Here is a 20,564-nt window from a genome sequence, read left to right as displayed (position 1 = left end):
CACACACACAAGGCAACTGAGGCTCTTGGGATATGGTAAAGAATCCTGTCAATTACATATGAGTGAAGATCTAAGCACATCAAATGCGTGAAGAGGGGGAAAGAGAGGCAGGCCAGCAGCACGAGTGATCCTGGCTGGGGAGCATTAAATAGATAGATCTGGACAGTCAACTTGTGTGCACAAACCAAAGCAAAGCAGACAGGGGACCAGTCAAGCATATGCCACAGAGTAGACATGCTGGTGGGGCCCATATAGAAGGATAATTGAACAGGGAGCAGCCAAAATCATACCCACAAACTTCTAATACGGTAGTCAAACAAGCCAAAGTGAAATATGGAGACAGACTCTCCTATGTCCCCCAGCCATTTATTTGGATCGGCAAGCATCTATGATGGCTTTAAAACAACCTTAGAACAGCAAAGCCTTTCGACTTGTTTTATAGCCTACACAAATAGAACTTTAAACTATTTAAAGATGACCTGTCTATTTAAGGTGAATTTAGAGAGAGAGAGAGCATGCAAGAGGCTGAGTATTATGCAAAATAGGAAGGTAGGACATGAATCATTAATACTAAAATGAAAAAGAGGTAAAACCTACTGAACTCAGAATTGTTATTTCTTTAAAAATATACTTTGTATCTTTAGAAAAATGTAAATGCCTACTTAAAATCTTTGCAGTCAGCATCCATTCCATTTGGCAAACCTCTGCCATTTATTTTAGTAACATCATCATCATCATCTCCTTGTTTAAGATCTCTGTTTTTGTCCTCCTCAAATGGAGAAGCCTTGCCTTTCTGGTCTCCTTTCTCAGGTCCATCTGTTTCAGCTTCTCTAGTGCCCTGAAGAAAAGAATGTTTGATTCTGAATTTGACAAAATGCAAGAGCACCACCACAAAACAATCTAATTCTATGTTATACTGCACAATGAATCATATAACACTCAGTAATATACCTTGATTGAGGAAGTTTCAGTCTAATACAAAACAAGCTGATGCATGAAAGCAAACTGCTAGGATAAACAGAAGGAACCGCTGGGCTTACCTGCAAAAGGTATTTTCCTTTGAATGAATTTTTTTTTTAATCTCAGGTGGGATGTGAGCTCCCTCTAGCATCTGAGGACAGGATTACAGTTGAAACAGAGTTTTGCTCCCAATTGGCTAGGCCCCACAAGTTTACACAACTGTCCAAGTTGCATCCACCCAACATAAAAACAAGTAACACCAAAAAGAAACAAACTATTTTTCTCTGGTTGTATTAGGAAATATTTTCAACTATTTCCTAATGATCCCTGGGGTGGAACTTGCCTCTTTCAAGCTGCCACATAATGAATCAACTCTTTCATCAAGCTATCCACACATTCCTGGTCAGTTACTGCCAGTCTAGAGTCCAGACCCCATGAGTGCATAGGTGAGATTCTTTGCTCTGGCAAAATGTTCTATTCAGCTGCAATCCTGCCTCCAAGCATTAGAGGAAGCTCAAATCCAACCTGAGAGCATCTTCACTCAAAGGAAAAAGTCCAACCTTTGCTAAAGCTGTGTAGCCCTTTTCATCTGTGGAAGAGCTGGTGATCTAAAAGAATCCCGTACACACAGAGGAAAGGAAATTTTTGCTGATTCACCTTCTGCCTTCTCCCACCTGTAGCCTCCTCCCACAAGGTTCAATAAGGTCTTCTGCCAACCTTTCAAAACTGATTTGGGAGAGGGGGACAAGCAGGAGAAAATTGGTAAAAATCAACTCCCCTCATGGAATCTCTGTGTCTAACCCACTGTCATGAAGCTGTAGGATGTAACTTATTTTCACACCTATTATTTTTTCATTACTGACTGTTCTCCGTAAATATGGAAGTGTTAAATAAAATACAACTTTCAGCTGAATACTAATAAAAATGTCAAATAGTTTATACCCTGGTGAACACATAGAATCTTACAGTTGGAAAGGACCCAAGAGTTCATCTAGTCCAACCCCCTACAATGCAGGAATCTCAGATAAACATCCATAACAGATGGCCATCCAACCTCTGCTTAAAAACCTCCAGGGAAGGAGAGTCCACCACCTCCCAAGGGAGTCTGTTCCACATGTGTAAAGTGTCCTATATGGAGTTTCTAAACACAGCTATTATTTGGAAGTAAAGATTTCATAAAGATTTCAATGAAACTGAGTTTCATACAAGCAGAGACTCATGCAGTTATGCATGCACAATTCTTGTCTACATATATGCTCAAATGCCCTACAGGAAATAATCATGTTAACAGAAAACACTGCTTCCCACAGGTCAGAATGGGAACCAAAATTTGCTAGTCCAACTCTTATTAATACTGATTTGGAACCAGTGCAGTCTAATGGGGGATCCAGCTTAGGATGGTCTAATATTTTGTTGACGTAACCAAGTTACTTACAAAAGCTCCTTTTCTAAATCGGGAGTCCAATTTATCCGCTGGAGAAGAACTTAACACATATTCTACCATGCTCACGCCAAGGCCACCACTCTCTGATCGAGGAGATAAGACAGCATTCACTTCACTGTTTCCATGAAAAACATGTCCAGGCTTTCTCTGAACCATAATAGGCTGAGACATAGAGTGGTCTGTTTAAAAAAACAAAAACTGAAATGTAACTTGCATGAATATATATATATAGTTTTTAAATACTTAAGTTAATGACACTTCGTTCAGTGAGCTTGTTTAGATCACTAAAGCATAATGAGTGTGATTCCTTCCCCCAGTAATTCCTTTCCCAAGTGATTTCTGACCATAAGTTCCTTAAATGCACATCACTTACGAGGTGCTCCCCAGGCAGTTTCTCTCCATTCATCACCAAGGAATATGCCTTTTTGTCCATCCTTTGCTGGATCATCTGGTTCCCAAAATTTTTTGGCAGGTAGCAGCTATTTAAAAAGGATATACCACAGTTAAAACTGGTTAGTTTTCAGTTTATTTGTTATCTGGTGCTGACACAAAGCTGCGGAACAGGCATGCTAAACAGGAGGTGTTTAGGAGAGTGAAGCAGTGGTATAGCCCATTATAAGTGAACCTTGCTAAATTTAGTACTAGCATACATTAGTACATAAAACTTTAGAAAAAGGATGGGAAACCTGTGGCCCTCCAGATGTAGTTCAGCTACAACTCCCATTATCTCTGACCTAGTGGCCTAGTCTGATGAAAGTCAAACAGGGTCATAGATTCCGGCTTTACATAGTTTGTAATTAAGACTTCAACCCTATCTTCAGGTACCTGATTTAATAACATCTAAATTAAACAAGACAAAATGCACAGAACTGTGCACAGAACTGCCACATTACAGGTTGGTTCCTTACCTATCCAAACTGAAATACATTTTAATGAAAATCAAACCAGAAACATGTCTAATAAGTATTACACTTCAGCACCAGTATACATGCCTGATACCTGCTACTTTAGGGCCATGGAGAATGTAACACCTATTAAAAGTTCCAAAAAAATAAAGATGCACTGGTCCCTTCAGCCAAGGCTGCTTCCGAAGGATCATTTTCCATTCAGACATAAAACTTGTTTGTACAAAGTGATCTATGCTACTCTTTGTCAGGTGCAATTCTTATAAAAATCTTGCTACTCTCAGTCTTAAAAACTGGTATACACAAATGGCTGCAATTCTCAGCATTCACTCATTAAAAGTATGTAAACTGATTTGGCTTTCAGGCAACATTTGAAATTCAGTTAGCATCTTTTTCTATATAGACCTGGGGTTTCCAAGTAACTAATTCAAAAAGGGTGGGGTGGGATGATTTGATCACCCTGGATGAATCTAAACTGCTAGCACTCAACATGCAGCCCTTTCCAAGCAAGTCTCTAAAATCAAGTTAGAGATTTGGGCAGCAGTAAACTAATGAGTCATGTCAGCAGAAACTGTGCGACAGGACGTTTACACAATAGGGTTTTCTCTCCTCCTTCCCCAAACGTGGCTGGGCGGAGGGCATGTCAAAACAATCACTTTAGCACAACACTGAATTTCTCCCACTGAGCTTTATTTAGTATTATCATTCTGTATAGACATGAGGTTTCCAAGTTACTAATTCTAAATCCAGGAAAATATGTCAGCTATTTCAATACATTAAAATGTTCCGGTTTAAAGAAAAAATACTTGCTGGAACCCTGTGCATGTGTCCAACTGAAACAGATGCCATTCTCCTTAATATAAGTGATGTTTGCTTTCTCTGAGTGCTTGCCAATATTAACAGTGCCTCATTTAAAACTGATATACCTCTACCCAATAATTTTCACATAAGCATTCCAATGAACCGAGGAAGAGCTCTAAGTTCATTTAAAAATGTAGAACAGGAAGCAAAAGGTGAAGATATTAGTGCACTTTAGTACTTCACCTTTGCCACAAGCACCAGAATATTTGGAGACATGGTACTATGGTTTCGGATCTTGAAAACTGTGGCTTGAAGAACTCGAGCTACTGATAGCTTTGAACACTAGCTTGACACACAGAATCAATCCTTCATCAGATGATGAGTTTTCTAGAAAAACTCAGTCTTGCCAACACATTCTCTCCCACAATGTATGTGTTATTTGTGTTAAGGCTTTCGTGCCGAAAGTACAATGCAAGACTCAAAGTGTACTTGCATAAAAGGTGACTTGAAAATTCCTCCAACAACAGAAGATACATATCCTAAATTGTGGTTCTTTTAAGTGGTGCCAAGTTTAACAGAGCGGTGATTTATAAATTCTTGCGACAATCCATTCCATACATTTCAATTAAAGTTATTTACCTCTCCCATTCCCCGAGATTCTAGTGCAAGAGCTTGAAACTCATGATTCATTTCATCCACAGAGCGAACCTGGAGAAAATAAAAATAAAAATTAGATTTCACTTGAAAGCTATGTGTTATATTTTTAAAATTTAGAAGTAGCTTCCAAATTGTTATGCCCCTGTTCACTATGCCCCATTTTTTATTAATTGAACTTCCTTGGTTGAAGAGCAGCAGACAATTCTCTTGAATATTCACTTGGTGAATGAAAAGAACTATGAAAAATATTTGAAAGTACATTATTTAGTCACCATGAACGGCTGCTGTAATACCCAAATAAGTAAAACTGATGTGATAAACTTCCTAAGTAATTTATTTCAGGCAGTTACTAAGCACTCTTAAAAAGGAAAAGCTTACAAAACAAATAAGAAAGATGAACCTTACAACAATAAGAAATGCCTTGATAAAAACAAAAAGCACCGAAAACATGATTTATCATCTCTCCCACAACCCAAGCATACCTTGAATATATTAACTAATATAAATCACCATAGTACATTTTAAATCCCTTGTTTGCATCCATTTGTATCCTTCTACAACCAAAAGCAACCATTCAATTTTCAGAAGTGTCTTTGAAACCATACCTAGCTTTGCAATTATGCTAACAGTTTTACTACTGCACCACTAGAGTGCAAGAGGAGGGGCAGCAAATTTGCCTGTCCTATTTCCAGCAGCCTTTCGCAACCTGTGGGTCCCCAGATGTTGTTGAACTACAACTCCCATCACCCCTAGCTAGCAAGGCCAGAGCTCAGGGATGATGGGAGTTGTAGTCCAACAACATCTGGGGACCCACAGGTTGAGAACCGCTGCTTACAGCCTTCCCCAATCCCCAGCACAACCTTCCAGGCTGTTCTGAACAGTTCTCCCAACACTCTGACACCCTGGAGCAGATTTTCAGAGGGAAAGTAGGGAAAGCTGCTGTAAATTGCCTCCTTCCTATTCCATTAGTACAGGCGTCCACTGGATCAAAAGCTCTTCCACTAACCAAACAGCACAACTGGATTCAACTTACTGGCTATCTCTGTGACATTCAAATGTTAAGGAACATCAGTGAGCAGATATATATTTTTTTTAAAGCAAGGACCCAAGACTCAACGCTCTGCTGATTACGTAAATTTACTACTGGGTTTAAATGTTACGCAAATCAAATCAATGTTTTATAATCAAATTGTTGCATTATTAGTTTATTTTCAAAACACCAAATTAAATTCAGAGTTAACAGTAATCAACAACAACAACAAAATAAGACTATAACCTGAATGCCTACAATTGCATGTATAATGAAAATTAAAACCTGAATACATTGATTCTCATTAACAAGCATTTTAGTAAAGTAGTCATCTTCTATTCTATCATTATAGCAAACCTGCTGCCCAGTCATGCAAAAAATACTGGTTATTGTTGCTGTTGCTATTATAACACAACATAGAGTTAATGTCATCATTTTGAACTTTGAGCTCCAGGTGAAAATGCTGAAATATTCAAGGTGCAAAATGAGACAGTGCCCCCACTACTAGCTTGGAGAACAATGGACACAGAGAAAAATCTGAAGGAGATGTGGGCTCTATTGTCCATTTCCAGAGCAGCAACTCAACCTCTTGAGATAAGGAACTGGATCTCTAGTTGATGTCTCTGGTGGAGCCCCAAAATATGGTGAAGGAGGAGACTGATTTATATTGCTCGACCGGCAAACACCAAGACATGTAAGGGATTTGCTACAATGCTGAAGGAATCAGAACTGAGCTAAAGAAAGGAAAGCATGTGTTCAAAGGACAACCCTATATGAGGTGCAAGAGAACAGATCATAAAGTTAGCTCCTGCAACAAAGAAGCTGGAAGGAGGATGACATGACACAAGTAACATTAGGAGAAGTCTTAAAAAGATAATCAACACAGAGTGCTGCCTTTTCTCTTCATAAAGAGCAAATCTGAACTGCTAAGATCCACTAGCTGTTTGATCTACCCATCTCTGAACAAGTGCAGGTTGCTGGTTGTGGTTTGTTGATGAATACCATAACACCCTGTTTGCAAGGCATTGAAAGCACCCTTTTCAATATTTACAACTGGAAAATGTAATTTACACGTTGACCTAACACAAGCTGCACAGCAGTATGCTCTTGTTCAACGTTCCAGGCAGCCAGCCATGCCTTCCCCGAGATACTCCATTCCACTCTCCCTCCTCCATTGTTTTTCCCTTCTCAGGCAGAAAGATTTAGCATTCTGTGCCAGCCATGCATGCTCCATCCCACTGTGTTAAGGCTTTCTGTACTTCTGCAAAGTTCAGAGTTCGCCCGAGCATGCCAATACCTCTCTTAGTCACTATTGGTGCTGTCTTGGCTACATAGGCAACAGAACTTGATGAATGAGTTCGCTATTAGTATACAGAAACAGGGTTACATACAAAAATATTGCAGTGCAACTGCTGTAACCCACCTCATGGGCAAGCGTGGATATCTAATCATCATCATCATCATCTACTGGAAGAAACAATTACAGCACCCTAGTTTGTAACTAAGTAACTTTACTCTAATGAGGAACATAATCCCAACTTTCTAGCTGTGCAACCTACATGGTTTCCCTAGAGTTTGCATAGACTTAGACACTTGGGAGCAAATTTTGAGATTCAGGATTACTGTTTAGAGCCATGCATGGACACTTCATTTGAAGACTTTACGGAAGCACTGGCTATATTACTGGGCAGAATTTTTGATGATTTTTTTTTTTTTACTTGTGAAGCGTGGTCAACACTGTCCATACATTCTAATTTTTACTTGATGATGTGTCATTAACACAACTTTCAAAATCAGATTTTTGATCCTAGTTTTACATAAAAGCATGTTTTAACATAGGGGTTAGATAGAGGTTCATAATTTGCTTTATGGGTGACAGCCAACATTATTCACCCTCACAAAAGACCCCCTTAAATCACAAAACTAATGTTGACTTATCACTCGATGTCTACTGTATCCAAGACAGACATGAACGCTGAAAACTAGGATATGTTATTAACGTAAGGCAATATTAAATAGGGAATGTGTAAGAAGTGATTAAAACGGAGGATTCTCAGAGGAGCTGAGGGAAGTCCAAAAAAGTCTGAATTGGTGATAAAGTGGATGTTTATTTTTTATAATTTTGTATTGTAAAAATTAATATATATATATATATATATATATATATATATATATATATATATATTTAAAAGACATGAACGCTGAAAACTAACTACAGTGGTACCTTGGTTTGCAACCGCTTTGGATTACAACCTATTTGGATTACAACCACATCAAACCCAGAAGTGTGTGTCCCTTTTTTTGGATTACAACCCATTTTTTTATTATTACAGTGGTACCTCGGGTTAAGTACTTAATTCGTTCCAGAGGTCCGTTCTTAACCTGAAACTGTTCTTAACCTGAAGAACCACTTTAGCTAATGGGGCCTCCCACTGCTGCCGCGCTGCACCGCCGGAGCATGTTTTCTGTTCTTAACCCGAGGTACTATTTCTGGGTTAGCGGAGTCTGTAACCTGAAGCGTATGTAACCTGAAGTACCACTGTACAACCAGTTTTTGGGGGGGAGGGGAGGCCCCATTGGCGAAAGCACGCCTTAGGTTACAACCTGCTTTGGTTTACAAAATGGATTATGGATGTAAACCAAGGTACCACTGTACAATGCTAGGACCTAGTTCAATAAAAAAAATTAAGAGCACTAAACAGATCCATGCAAGAAAGTAAGTTTTACCGCAGACTACAATCACCTTTATATAGTAAAAACAACAAATGAATATTAAAAATAATGAACTTTTCTTAACTTTGTTAGGAAAAATCAGAGCAAGACAGAACCTTTTAAAACCAAGGATTCTTAGAAAGACTGTATTCCAAAGGTATGCATCAGTATGCAGAAAAAAATTCTTTGACAAGTCAATTATTTCCCTCTTTGTCTTCTCTTGAAACACTAAATTCAGAATCAACTTTGTGTCCTTGGTTACCATGTCATGTTCCAGAAAGCATGGTGCCTTTTGCACTCTCTTTATTCTAAGTATTTCCAGCACTCTGCAAGATACAAACAATTTGCATACCAAAGGAAAAGCCAAAAGCAGGTTACAGTAATGAGAATAAATAGGAAGTGTGATCTGCAGGACTACAGAACAGTAATTCATCCTATCTGCTAAGTTTACTTAAGTAACCAGAGAGCTGGTGAGGAACCTTAGAGCCAAGGCTGGAATGTGTCCCCTCTACCTGACCCTTGGAGATCTCCCCAGGAAACCTCACCAGTTCCACTTCACACCAAACATTTCTGCCTAGCTGGAATGTGTCCTTGAACTCCAATACTGCCTTTTGCTTCTCTGGATGGAGGACAGAGCAGTGTGTGAAGCATCTTGCCTCCTGTGCAAGGGCAAATGTACATTTATTGCTCTACATACTTTTGCCTCAAGACATGCCCACCACTGAAAAATGGCCCTCGGAAGTTTGTCTAGAAGGGAATGTGATCCTAGAGAACATTCCATTCTGATCTATATAAAGCTCTTCATAGGAAATAATTTATATAAGTTGTCCTATCCGGAAGTATAGTTGTTCATGCGGTCACAGATGTTTCTGCAGGAACCACACAATTACAATGGAAAAAAACTATTTCCTCTACAGCAAGAAAGTTGAAGATGAGTACCCCTGAGTTATCCAGCCGGTACAGACCTATCAGGTATTAGCAAAGAAACTCTTTTAGGAGTATAATCCTGAATTTAAAGAAAAAATTATTCAAATCTTGAGTAGATAAACTCAAAGCAGCAGCAGCAAGCTGTGCTTGAACTGTTCCAGAGACTAAAAGAATCTTTCTAAAATGCCAACTACAATAAACATGGCATGCTGAAACAAAGTACGAGAAAGGGTGGCATTCAACTAAGTTTTATGCAGGTACAGCCACTGAATTTAATGAACACGACTAAAGGTAAATCCAGAGTTCAGTGTACAGATCATGTGGCTGTAGTCTACATGTTATGCTGTACCACAGGGGTGGTGGGCCTGGGGCTCTCCAGACTACATTTCCAACAGCCTCGGTCAGTATAACCAATGGTCAGGGATGACAGAAGTAGGCCCAACAATATGTGGAGGGTTCCCTATGCCTGCTGTACACATAGAACTCTAAATAAAAACGTCAGTCCAACTTACAGACATCAGGGTAGGCAGATGCAACCCCAGATGTGGCATCGCGAGTCTCCAAAGCATTAGAAAAATAACATTCAACAGGATGCAAGATTGTGTACAATAAGCTTATAATGTAGGTGTTATTACTGAGATTCGGTGAATCAGCAACAGTTAGCCATGGCTAAGTATCATGCAATGGAAATTAATCATGATCAATTTATTCTGTACTGAATGTAGGGTATAAGTGTAACAGGCAAGATTACATGCAAAATTCATTTTTAATTTCATCCTGTCACTTTTCTTTGATTTCTCAAGATGAACCACTTGGTGCCACCTACCCACCTGCCATGAAATCTAATACTTTAAAAACTACTAAAAGTATCCCTGAGGGGGGAAATACTAGGTACTTTCATATTAATGTGTATCACGCCTTAAGCCAGTTACACTGAGAAGTTTAACTTCCAACAGCCATGATTAAATGCTGTGCTTATGATAAATTAACCTATACATATCTTTCCAAAAGATATGAGTTAAAGGGGGGGGGGGGAACTATAAGCAAAACACAAATAAGCTACCTACCGAATGATCTACATGAATGCTATCTCCTGTGGGCCGACGGTGCTTACTGAAGTAGCCACTCAGTTGCTCACCAGCCTGCCTCTGGAAGACATATCCAACTGTGGCATCGTCCTGAGACCATCCACTGAAGGGTACCTGGACACTGGAAGCACCTGACACTGCAGATGTAGGGATGGAGTGAGGATTGGTTCCACCTGAATTGGGCCCTGAAGTTGTTCCACCTACTGTTCCAGCTGAGGTAACCCCTTGTTCAACCCCTCTGGTTTCCTGACCAATGTTCACATGCATCATTCCTTTGGTCTCCTGCCAGGACACTTCATTCATACCTAGGAGGACACATGTAATTTCATACCATGTGGAAACCTAAAAAGAAAAAGGATTGATAACGTAAAAGGCTTTCCACAGAAGGAGCGTAAAATATGCAGTTCTTATAATTAGGATTTCAAAACTAAAAATCCAAACTATAAGGAACAGGGAGTTTGCTCTGAAACACTGGCTTCTCTTTGGAAGCCCAGCACAAAAGTCCGACGTTACCCTAGAAACAGGTATAGGCAAACTCGGCCCTCCATATGTTTTGGGACTACAACTCCCATCATCCCTAGCTAACAGGACCAGTGGTCAGGAATGATGGGAATTGTAGTCTCAAAACATATGGAGGGCCAACTTTGTCTATGCCTGCCCTAGAATATGTAAGGTAATATACTAAAAATCTTCTAATCCAGCTGCCTGTCAATCTTCTAACCAATGCTTTTTGGTGGGGGGTACTTAAAGGTATGTAGTACCAACCTTTTTTTCCTAGAAGAAAAGCACTAATTAAAAGTACGGCACTTACTGTAACAACTTTGTGGTGAGTACCAGTACCTTTTTTCTAGAAGAAAAGCAGTGCTTTTAACTATTCTTCCAACAAGCCATACCTTTCAAATCAGGAACTCAAAGTAGTTACTCATACACCATGTATCAATAAATGAAAATTAAACCTCGCTCTCCTCTCTGCATAGGAGCCTAAGAGCACTAAAGGGTTGGCATGCCAGTCAACTACAGTGGTACCTCAGGTTAAGAACTTAATTCGTTCTGGAGGTCCGTTTTTAACCTGAAACTGTTCTTAACCTGAAGCACCATTTTAGCTAATGGGGGCCTCCCGCTGCTGCTGTGCCACCGCTGTGCGATTTCTGTTCTTATCCTGAAGCAAAGTTCTTAACCCGAGGTACTATTTCTGGGTTAGCAGAGTCTGTAAGCTGAAGCGTATGTAACCTGAAGAACCACTGTACTGACCTTGGTTACATAGTTCATAAAGCCGTAACACTGATGAATTGGTCTGCTGCCTACTTAGTGCAACAACAAAACAGGCTTCTGCAACAGATGCTGTTGCTTTATTTGTTTCAAATTATTTTCTTTTTAATTTTGTAACTATAGTCTGTTCAAAGATAAAAGTCAAGAAGTGGGCTGTATTCAAAGCTGCAGAGTTTCATTGATGCAGTGGCACTTCTATTTCCACTCCCCACACCACGCTACAAAAAAACTACTTTGAAGAGTCCCCAAATCCCCCTAAGCCAATTCTGAGTGTGGGGCGGGGGGGGGGGGGTGTCTGCAGAGGAGATGTGTATGTGCAATGGGAGCCTTGGATACCGCCCATTGTTCAGCAAAGCACTCACCTTTATACAAATCTTTATTTCAAAGGGTCTAAAATTTTCAGAAATGACTGAAATTTTTTAAAGGAGTAATAAAATTAGCTTTTTTATTGTATTTTATCTCACACAAAACAAATGTGAAAGTAAGAGCATAGGGAACATGTAAATCTCCTCTTCCTGGAATTACTAAAAGGGAACCATGATAGACCAGAATTAATAAAAAGGCACCTATAGAAAAATCCTAGAAATCCATGCTTAGTGATTTAGACGGAGGGTAGGAAACTAGCAGCCTGCAGGTCAAATCTGACCTATGGTATACAGTGGAACCTCAGAAGCCAAACGCCTGTAAACTCAAATGTTTCGGCTCCCGAAAGATCAAAAAATGGAAGTGATTGTTCCGTTTTTTGAATGATTTTAGGAAGCTGAAAGTCCGGTGTGGCTTCCGATTGGCTGCAGGATGCTCCTGCAGCCAATCGGAAGGCACACCTTGGAAGTCAAATATTTTGGAAGTCGAACGGACTTCCGGAACAGATTCCGTTTGACTTCCAAGGTACGTCTGTATATGGATCTGGCCCAGTCTTTTCTGCCAAGTAACCATTAGGACTAACAAAAGCTGTGGAAACTACCAATTTATGACTAATCCCATTGCATGCAAATTATTTCACCACTAAAAGTTTCATCCTATTTCGGCAGACCTCTTGCCGAGTTGTTCCTACCATCAAGAAATTTCTACTCATGTTAAATTGAAATCTACCCTCCTGTAACTTGACCATTATAGTTAGATCTGTACTATAGGACAGCAGAAAACAAGTCTTTGCCTCTTGTGCTATCATCATGTTCTCTTCCAAATAAACATACCCTGTTATTTCAACTTTTCTTCAAAGGACATTTTCTGATCTTCCTAACCACCTCTAAGCCCATTACAATTTGCTTACATCCATCTTCAAATGCAGTGCCCAAGACTGGAGGATTACAAATGAGGTCAGAATAAAGTGCAGCCACTTTAAGACTTGGAAATTATAGTTCTATTAAAACAGCCTAAAAATAGCATCAGCCTTTTTTGCAGCCCCACATGTTGACTTGTGTTTAGCTTGTGATCAAATACAATCCTGAAATCCATTTCACATGCATTATCCTCAAGTCTGGGACTTGCTTATTTGATCTTCTTTTGTATAATAGCAAAATTTTGCATTGGTTTCTGTTGATTTTCCTGGAAAGTCTCAGTCCAGATTCACATTAATTCTGAATTTTATTCCTTTCCTCTGTGATGTCACCTATCCCTACCAGTAGGGTCACCTGCTGCAAATATGATCAGAATCCTTCTACCGGTTCATCTAAGTCACTGCTGTTTAAGTTTCATAAGTTTCATAAAATGTTGACGAGTTTTGATTTCATAAAATGTTTAGGTTTCATTAAAATGTTGACGAGTACCAGGACCGAGCTCTCACTCAAAATTCTCTCTCCAGTTTTTTCTGGCATGGAGTACTCAAGAGAGTAGTTTTCCAACAATATCATTATCTAACTCACATTTACCCAATTTCCTAACTAAAATGTAACGAGAAAAATATACATTACATCCAGTTTTCCAACACCCTTTAAGCTAATAAAGAGAAAAATGCAGTTTGTGTGGCAGAATTTATTATTGTTAAACCTATGCCACCTTCTACAAACCACTACATTATTAACAAGGCACTTACTAGTTAATGGCTTTATAATTTACTCTAATATCTTCCCTGATATCAAATTCAGACTTGTTTGTGGTTTCCTAGATTATCCAACCACCCCTTTCTTAAACTGTCTCAATCTCCAGGATTTTGGCAACTCACGTTATTAGAATTTATCAAATGTGGCAGAAAGAAGTTCTAAGAGTGCATCAACAAATTATTTTATTAGTCCATGATGCAATTATCTTACCCAGATCAAGGGTTCAACTGGCCCAACATTTTGTCCCCAACAGTGGCCATCACATGCTCCTGGAAAACTCACAAGCTGGGCATGACAACAAGCAGCTCCTGCAAGCTCAACCCAGCCACTAGCCCCTATTGTTTGTCTCCTAACACCTAGAACTTAAATATTGGTAGTTATTTTGGACTAAACCATGTCTTTTCATGCTACATTAACAAACCTACCCTGCTTCCACTTCCCCATCCTCCTAACGCAAAGCCAAGGGGCGTTGGGAAGCTTTCGCTTCCATTTTTAGCACATTTCAACTGTCAACTACAGTGTCATTCTAACTAGGAACTGTAGTTACCATTATCTATTGTCGTAGTTTAAACAATTCAGCTTCACAAACTACAGTGTAAAGTTGGCTTATTTTAACCTAACTCCACATTGTTAAGAGTTTGAAGAAAGGAAGAGGAAATGCACACGTGTGAAGGGGGCTCAGCTTGTTCACATAGCACTGAACAAGGGCTAGTGCTAAATCCATTATTAGGATCAGCTTACCTGTTGAGTTTCTATCACAAATATTGTACTTTCCAGTCAAGTGTTGAAGACTACTTGTTTCTGTTTGCATTGTCTCAAGTTCTTTTCCAGAAGGGAGCAGTATCACCTACTCAAGGAAAACACTCATTCCCAAATGCAGGCAAATCTCTCCATTGGCAAAGCCCAGGCACTAGAATCCAACCACTGTTACTGCCAGCCAAAGACTCAAGCACTTTTGCCTTATCAGATCACAGCACAGATAAATGAAGCTGACTGAACTGTCATTGCACACAAGAGTTCCACTACAATCCAAAGGGGTTTATTGCCAGAGTCACTGAAATATCTCACCTTCATAGAGAGTTGGAAGGCCAGGAAAGAGTACTGGCAGAACACTGAACTGGCACCGCTCAGCTTTCTTGTTTCCTCAAAACACCTACTACTTGTGTGCCCAGGTCAGGGTGTTCCAGCTACAGGCTGCTTGCCTATTATTATCTCCACAGGTCCTCTCCCAATGGAACAAGACCTACCAACACACAGAACCACAAAGGAGATCCATGTCATTATGGTCAACAGTAAGCAGGATGCTCCCAGCTGTTCCTCTATGATATGTTTTCCAAGCAGGCTCCTCACAGGTTATGTGTGAAAGTTATGTCAAAAGTGAATATATTCCTAAATGGAGTGTCTTAAAGGTGCTAGTGCTATGACTTTCCCATGTGCATTGTTCCTTTCTTGTTCGGGATTGGTAGCTAGGGACACCTTTTCCATCCCCAGATGCAATCTAGCTTCAGCTGGTCTCAGGGTGGGACACGTAGCTTGTTACTACCAGTGGCCAGAGCCAGAGACCCTCTACTCTCCCAGGACTGCAAGAGGACATGCCACTCAGGGTGCACTGTGGGGTAAGTGCTGATACAAAGGTGTATAGAGGCACCCAGTTTAGAGGGGGAAAGCATCAGTCAAAAGGTGTACGGGACTATTCAATGCTCATGCATATTGGTTCAGATGTTCCTGAATGTCAAAGTCCCTTTCCTTTTCTAGTGATAACTGGATTTGAATACAATATATCCTGCATGTAAAATTTCAGCTGCTTTACCAGGGCTCCTCTTGCAACCTACAGGAACCTGGTGTTCATAACTGGGTCTTGACATTGGCAGCCCAATAATATCTGTTTCCTGCCTGCTGGTTGACCAGGCAGGCACTGTTCTGTAATTTTTGAAGAATTGCTTCAAATTGAAGGAGCTTCCTCTTGTGTCTGTAACATGACTATTGCTAGACAAAGCATGTAAACAGTGAGGGAGCCATTTTCTCCCTTATCCCCACTGCTCCAATCTCCTGTTTCCCAACCCCATGTGGCAGGAGTGAAAAACCTGTGGCCTTCAAGATGATGTTGGACTGCAACTCCAAATAATCCCTGACCACTGGTTGCACTGACTGGGTCCAATGGAAGTTGCAGTCCAACAACATCTGGAAAGCCAGATTTCCCACCACTGCCCAATGCAGTGAATTGCTGCAGATGTCTGCTATCAGTGTGTGGTTGTGGCATACCATGGTTTCTGTCTTGGTTCCTCCTGTTCTCCCTTTGACATATATTTATTTTCTCCCACAGTGTGTCTTGAATCCTGGGAGCGAGGAGGGACATGAGTCCTCTCTGCAGATCTCCTGCCAATGGGACAATGCAGGTACTATACTCAGCAGCCTGTCCTTCATTCCCCTTGTGTGTGATCAAATGCAATTATTTTGAGCAGTATGCAACATAATGAGACCCAAACACCTGCCTGAGGAGGAATGGTGACATCAGTGTGTATGGATTGGTAGAAGAGTGTCCTGAGGCATGTATCACCATCAGTGCACTGACTCCCTCAATCATAAGAGTGGTATGGGGGTCAGTACTACAACAACCCATGATTAGTGGATACTGGCAATATTGCCATAGACAAAATATTGTTCAATTGTATGTTATTCCATGGTGCATTTTCCAGAGCAGTTTTTTCCTCTCTCATGTATGGGGCTGACCCCATATAAGATGCAACGGTAGCTGCACCAACATAACAATGGCTGCTCACTCTCACCTCCCAGCATGAGAGGCATACAGGATCACACCCTGAAAATAGTTTTTCAATGTGGACTAGAGAATATGCCATGTTTCCTATAAAGCTTAATCCAGAAAACAGCAAGCATGAGGATGTTTCCGCAAGAGGCCTTTCCCACTCTATTCCAAAAAGCCATTTCCCAGACTGAGAACAGTATGCAACAATACAAGTGGACACTGGTACAATGTGGCAATTCCATGCTATTGTGGATGGTTCCTAATGAGGCTTTCTGAGGGGCTCATGAGGTTTCAAAGGAAGATGGAAGGGAAGTCCTCTTGCTTGAGCATCCTTATACTTAAGCTTCTCCACATATATTGGTGTTAAGTTTAGGAAACATCTACAGAGACATTAAGTGCCACCCATCTAGTTTAGATGTTTATGGAACAAACTAGAGAACCTTTGGGCTATGGGCCAATCTTGGCCAGTGAGGCCATTTTGCCCAAACCAAACATACCAATTTACATTATTTATGATATCACATAATGGGCAAAGATAATTTCTAAATCAAGAAGGCGTTTGCTAAAACAAAGAAAACAAACATCCGTTTTAGCAGAGGATTTCACTGCAAACATGTTCCCTGCTAAAACAAAGGCTCCTCCACTCTCCATTTTTGCAGGAAATTCCTCCCCCGCTGAGACGGGAGAAAATAGTCCATTGTAGGCATGGCCTGCTCATTTCAAAGTTGCTGCAGCAACAGTAAAATTTTGGGCTCTTGGTGCTGTTTGCTTTGCCCCTGGATGGGCTGCTCCTCAAGTGTGTAGTATCAACTGTTCCCTTTCTTGCTGCTCATTTCTGAATAGTTGCTTTTGCCTTCTGCATACTGTGCATTCCTTGGGGCAGCCAGTCAGTTGGCACTCTCTCACTCTTGCCTCTCGGTGTGCACCAGCAACAGCAGGAAGGACTCAAAAAGTATGCATATGCATTTGGGAAGGAAATTAGAAAAGCACCCAGGTAAGCTCCTTTCAGTCTCTTCCATTGTTTCCTGTGGCAAAGTAATGGGCAGAATGCACAGAGGTTCCTTCATTCCAGGAGCTGAAATGTTAGAGGCCTTCTGAGAAAGCCTCCTCACTGTCTCCAGAAGAATTTTTTTATTTTATTTTTTTTTGCATATAGGTCATAAACCCCTTCCTGATTCAGCAGCACCTTGCAAGTTGTTTTGAAGTTTGTACTTCAAAGCACCTTGAACGTGACCTCATCATGACATTTGATTGAGAGGTGGGTGGCCCCACCCATCTGTCAAATTTGTCTCACAGGGTTGATTCTGATAAGGATCTGTCCCATGGAGCCAAAAAGATTCACCACCTGACAGAGAATCAAGCTATTTATTTATTTTAAAATATTTCTTTTACACTCTGGAATTTTACATTCCTATATCACTGATCTGGAATTGGGAGGAAAAGTATTCTCAAAACTCATTACAGTGTTAAATACATTAGAACATATGCTTGTTTATCATGCTTAATAAAAATGTACAAGCTGTCAATTAGCCCTCCTCAATATACAACAGAAATGCATAATGCACTGATAGGTCTGAAAAGTTGCATGCTCCAATATAATTTGCTGCAGAGGAAGTCAACACTTAAACTCACATACCCTACCTAAAAAACTGTTTCCTTAAAGACTAAAAGGGGGGAAACGCTGTGTGTGAAACCACATTTACCAGAATGTATAATCAAATGTCAGTTACTCATTTCATGCAAACTGCTTCCTCACACAGATACTATATTTACATTTTTTTCCTAAGGCACATTATTCAAACCTTCTACTGAACAAGAGAAAATCTGCCTGTATGACCACCACGTGTCTTGCATATCCGACTCTTTCCCTTTTTTCTACTCAGCATCTTACCATACCTCCAATAACCAAACTTGTTCATAGTTCCCCCACACTAGTTCCTGTTTTGCTGACTTCTCTTGCGGCCTTTACCACACTTCTTGCTGATCCTCCCACAAAGACGTGCTAAGTTTTTCTTCCCCAGACACCAAAATAAGTTCACCTCACAAATTCTTCCTAACTAGACTAATTTCCAAGTCACCATGTTCCAGATTCCCTGTGGCATCTCTTTGGCTGGCCTTTCAACAAATCCCAAGGACTCGCACTTTAAGCCACATGGATGCTTCCAGCAGACCCAAACACCTTCTCAAGTGTCTTCCAATCAAGAGAATCCCATCAATTTGTAACCTATTTCCTCACCTGGAATCATGTGTACACTATACAAGGGGCATCCAGACTCTTTCTTCTACAGGGGGAACTGACAATAGGAATCAAACCAACAACCCACAGAACCAGGATTACTATGTCAATGAATGTTTTAAGACATACTGTGCAATAAGTCTACAATAAGTCTTTGCACACCCTCCCCTAGAGCCAGTGTAACAGAAGAATGTTACTTCTTTAGTTGCCATTTCCCTTCTGTGCACCCTTTTGTTACATCTCTCTCCTTTCTCGGGTTACCAATCCATCAAATACAGTCCCCTGGCTGGAAGGGACCAACACCACAACAAGCACCCATCCACGATACCCACTTTCCGTAAAACACCCCACGGTTCAGAGCCTCCTCGCTACGACCTTAGTCCCACAGCAGAAGGCTCACCAAATTAGGCTGAGCGTGTCAGACCAGTTTCTGCAGGCAAAGATTTAACCTTTTTGCTTCGTGCTCTTTGCTGTGGTTAACAGTCCTTTGGCTGGCACCTCCAAAAAAACCCTCTCGCCTCTTTGCAGCCCCACAATAGCAGGCCTTCAAACACGATTGGGGGGGGGGGGCAAACCTACACAAACCCTATTCATTCCCCTAACCCTCTCTGTTAAAGAGGAGAAACTGAAATCTTTCTCCCCCACCCCAATACCAAAAACAGGGGGGGGGGGGAATCTCTCTTACAATCCCCCTTCTTTCACAACACACTGCCCCACCCACTTCCAAAATTATCTTTCTCGGCTCTTCCCTCGCCTGTCCCGAGCTCCCCGCTTGGCAGAGACGAAGCAAAACGAGACGTTTTAAAACGGACAGGGCGAAACAAAACAAGCAGGAGACGGAGCTGCCCGGATCAGGACACAGCAGCCCGCCCGCCGTGCAGACGTCGCCCTCAGCACCATATTGACTCCTTCCTCTCTTTGCTTCCAAGCAAGCAAGCACCACACCCACACAGGCGCCCTCCTTTCTTCTCTTCATCCTCCTCCTCCTCTCTCCCCACCCCGCTTTTCCCTATGGCTTCCCCGCCGCCTCCAGCAGCGAGGGGCCTGCCCGACGGGCCTAGTGCTCGCCAACACAAAGGGAGGGCCGGAGAAAGAGGTTGGTGTGGGGGGGGGTGGAGACAGAGGGCACCGAAGACGTGCGCTCAGGCCCGGAGCAGCTGCAGCAGCAGCGGCCTCTTCTCCTTGTCTGTCTGTCTGTCTTTCTCCCCCCCCCCCCCAAAAAAATACTCCAATCCCCGGGTCTGAAACAATAGGACGTGGGTGAGCGACCGTGCGGCGGGCGAGGATAATAATGGACTCGCCCTCCTGCTCCTCCCTCAATCGCGCTCCCCCCCCTCCCGCCGTTCCATCCCCTCCCCCACCCACCTCATCCCATCGCCTCAGCAGCCGAATACTCACGGGCTAGTGTGCCTGTAACGGACACACGGGGGGGGCGGGCTCCCTCCTCCTCCTCCTCTTCCTCCTCCTCCTTCCTCCGGGTACACCTTCACCTATAATTACCCAGCCACCCCGTCGCCTTCCCGCCTCCCCCTCCTCCTCCTCCTCCCCCCGCCGCCGCCGTCGTGGTCCCTCCCCCTCCTCCACCCTCGCCGCCGTGAGGGAGACTCACAACAACATGGCGAGCGACTGAGAGAAAGAGAGGGACGGGCATACACAGCAGCGGCAGCAACGGCGGCGGCAACGGCAACGCGCTACGGCGCATGCGCGCCGCCGGCCCGTCCGTCCGTCG

General features: G+C 41.8%; 1 protein-coding gene across 43 annotated transcripts in view; it reads right to left on the bottom strand.

The window, feature by feature from the left end:
* PUM2 (pumilio RNA binding family member 2) overlaps positions 1–20,564 on the bottom strand; it is a 59,553-nt gene extending 38,989 nt beyond the window's left edge. For 12 of the 43 annotated variants that reach the window (XM_083431489.1, XM_083431490.1, XM_083431502.1 and 9 more), the window contains exons 1-5: positions 20,234–20,528; positions 4,750–4,818; positions 2,778–2,883; positions 2,396–2,583; positions 663–838 (exon numbers count right to left, since the gene is read on the bottom strand). In XM_083431489.1, the coding sequence (XP_083287615.1) occupies positions 663–838; positions 2,396–2,583; positions 2,778–2,883; positions 4,750–4,800 (521 nt within the window). In that variant the 5' untranslated portion in view covers positions 4,801–4,818; positions 20,234–20,528. Of the gene's footprint in view, positions 1–662; positions 839–2,395; positions 2,584–2,777; positions 2,884–4,749; positions 4,819–10,503; positions 10,867–19,235; positions 20,019–20,200 lie in introns of those variants that run through there. The other 31 variants (XM_083431477.1, XM_083431478.1, XM_083431481.1 and 28 more) reach the window with 16 other exon arrangements.

The sequence above is a fragment of the Podarcis tiliguerta genome (assembly GCF_965153285.1).
Source record: "Podarcis tiliguerta genome assembly, chromosome: 3".
In the NCBI taxonomy this organism is placed as follows: Eukaryota; Metazoa; Chordata; class Lepidosauria; order Squamata; family Lacertidae; genus Podarcis; species Podarcis tiliguerta.
This window is presented reverse-complemented; position numbering and strand designations above follow the sequence as displayed.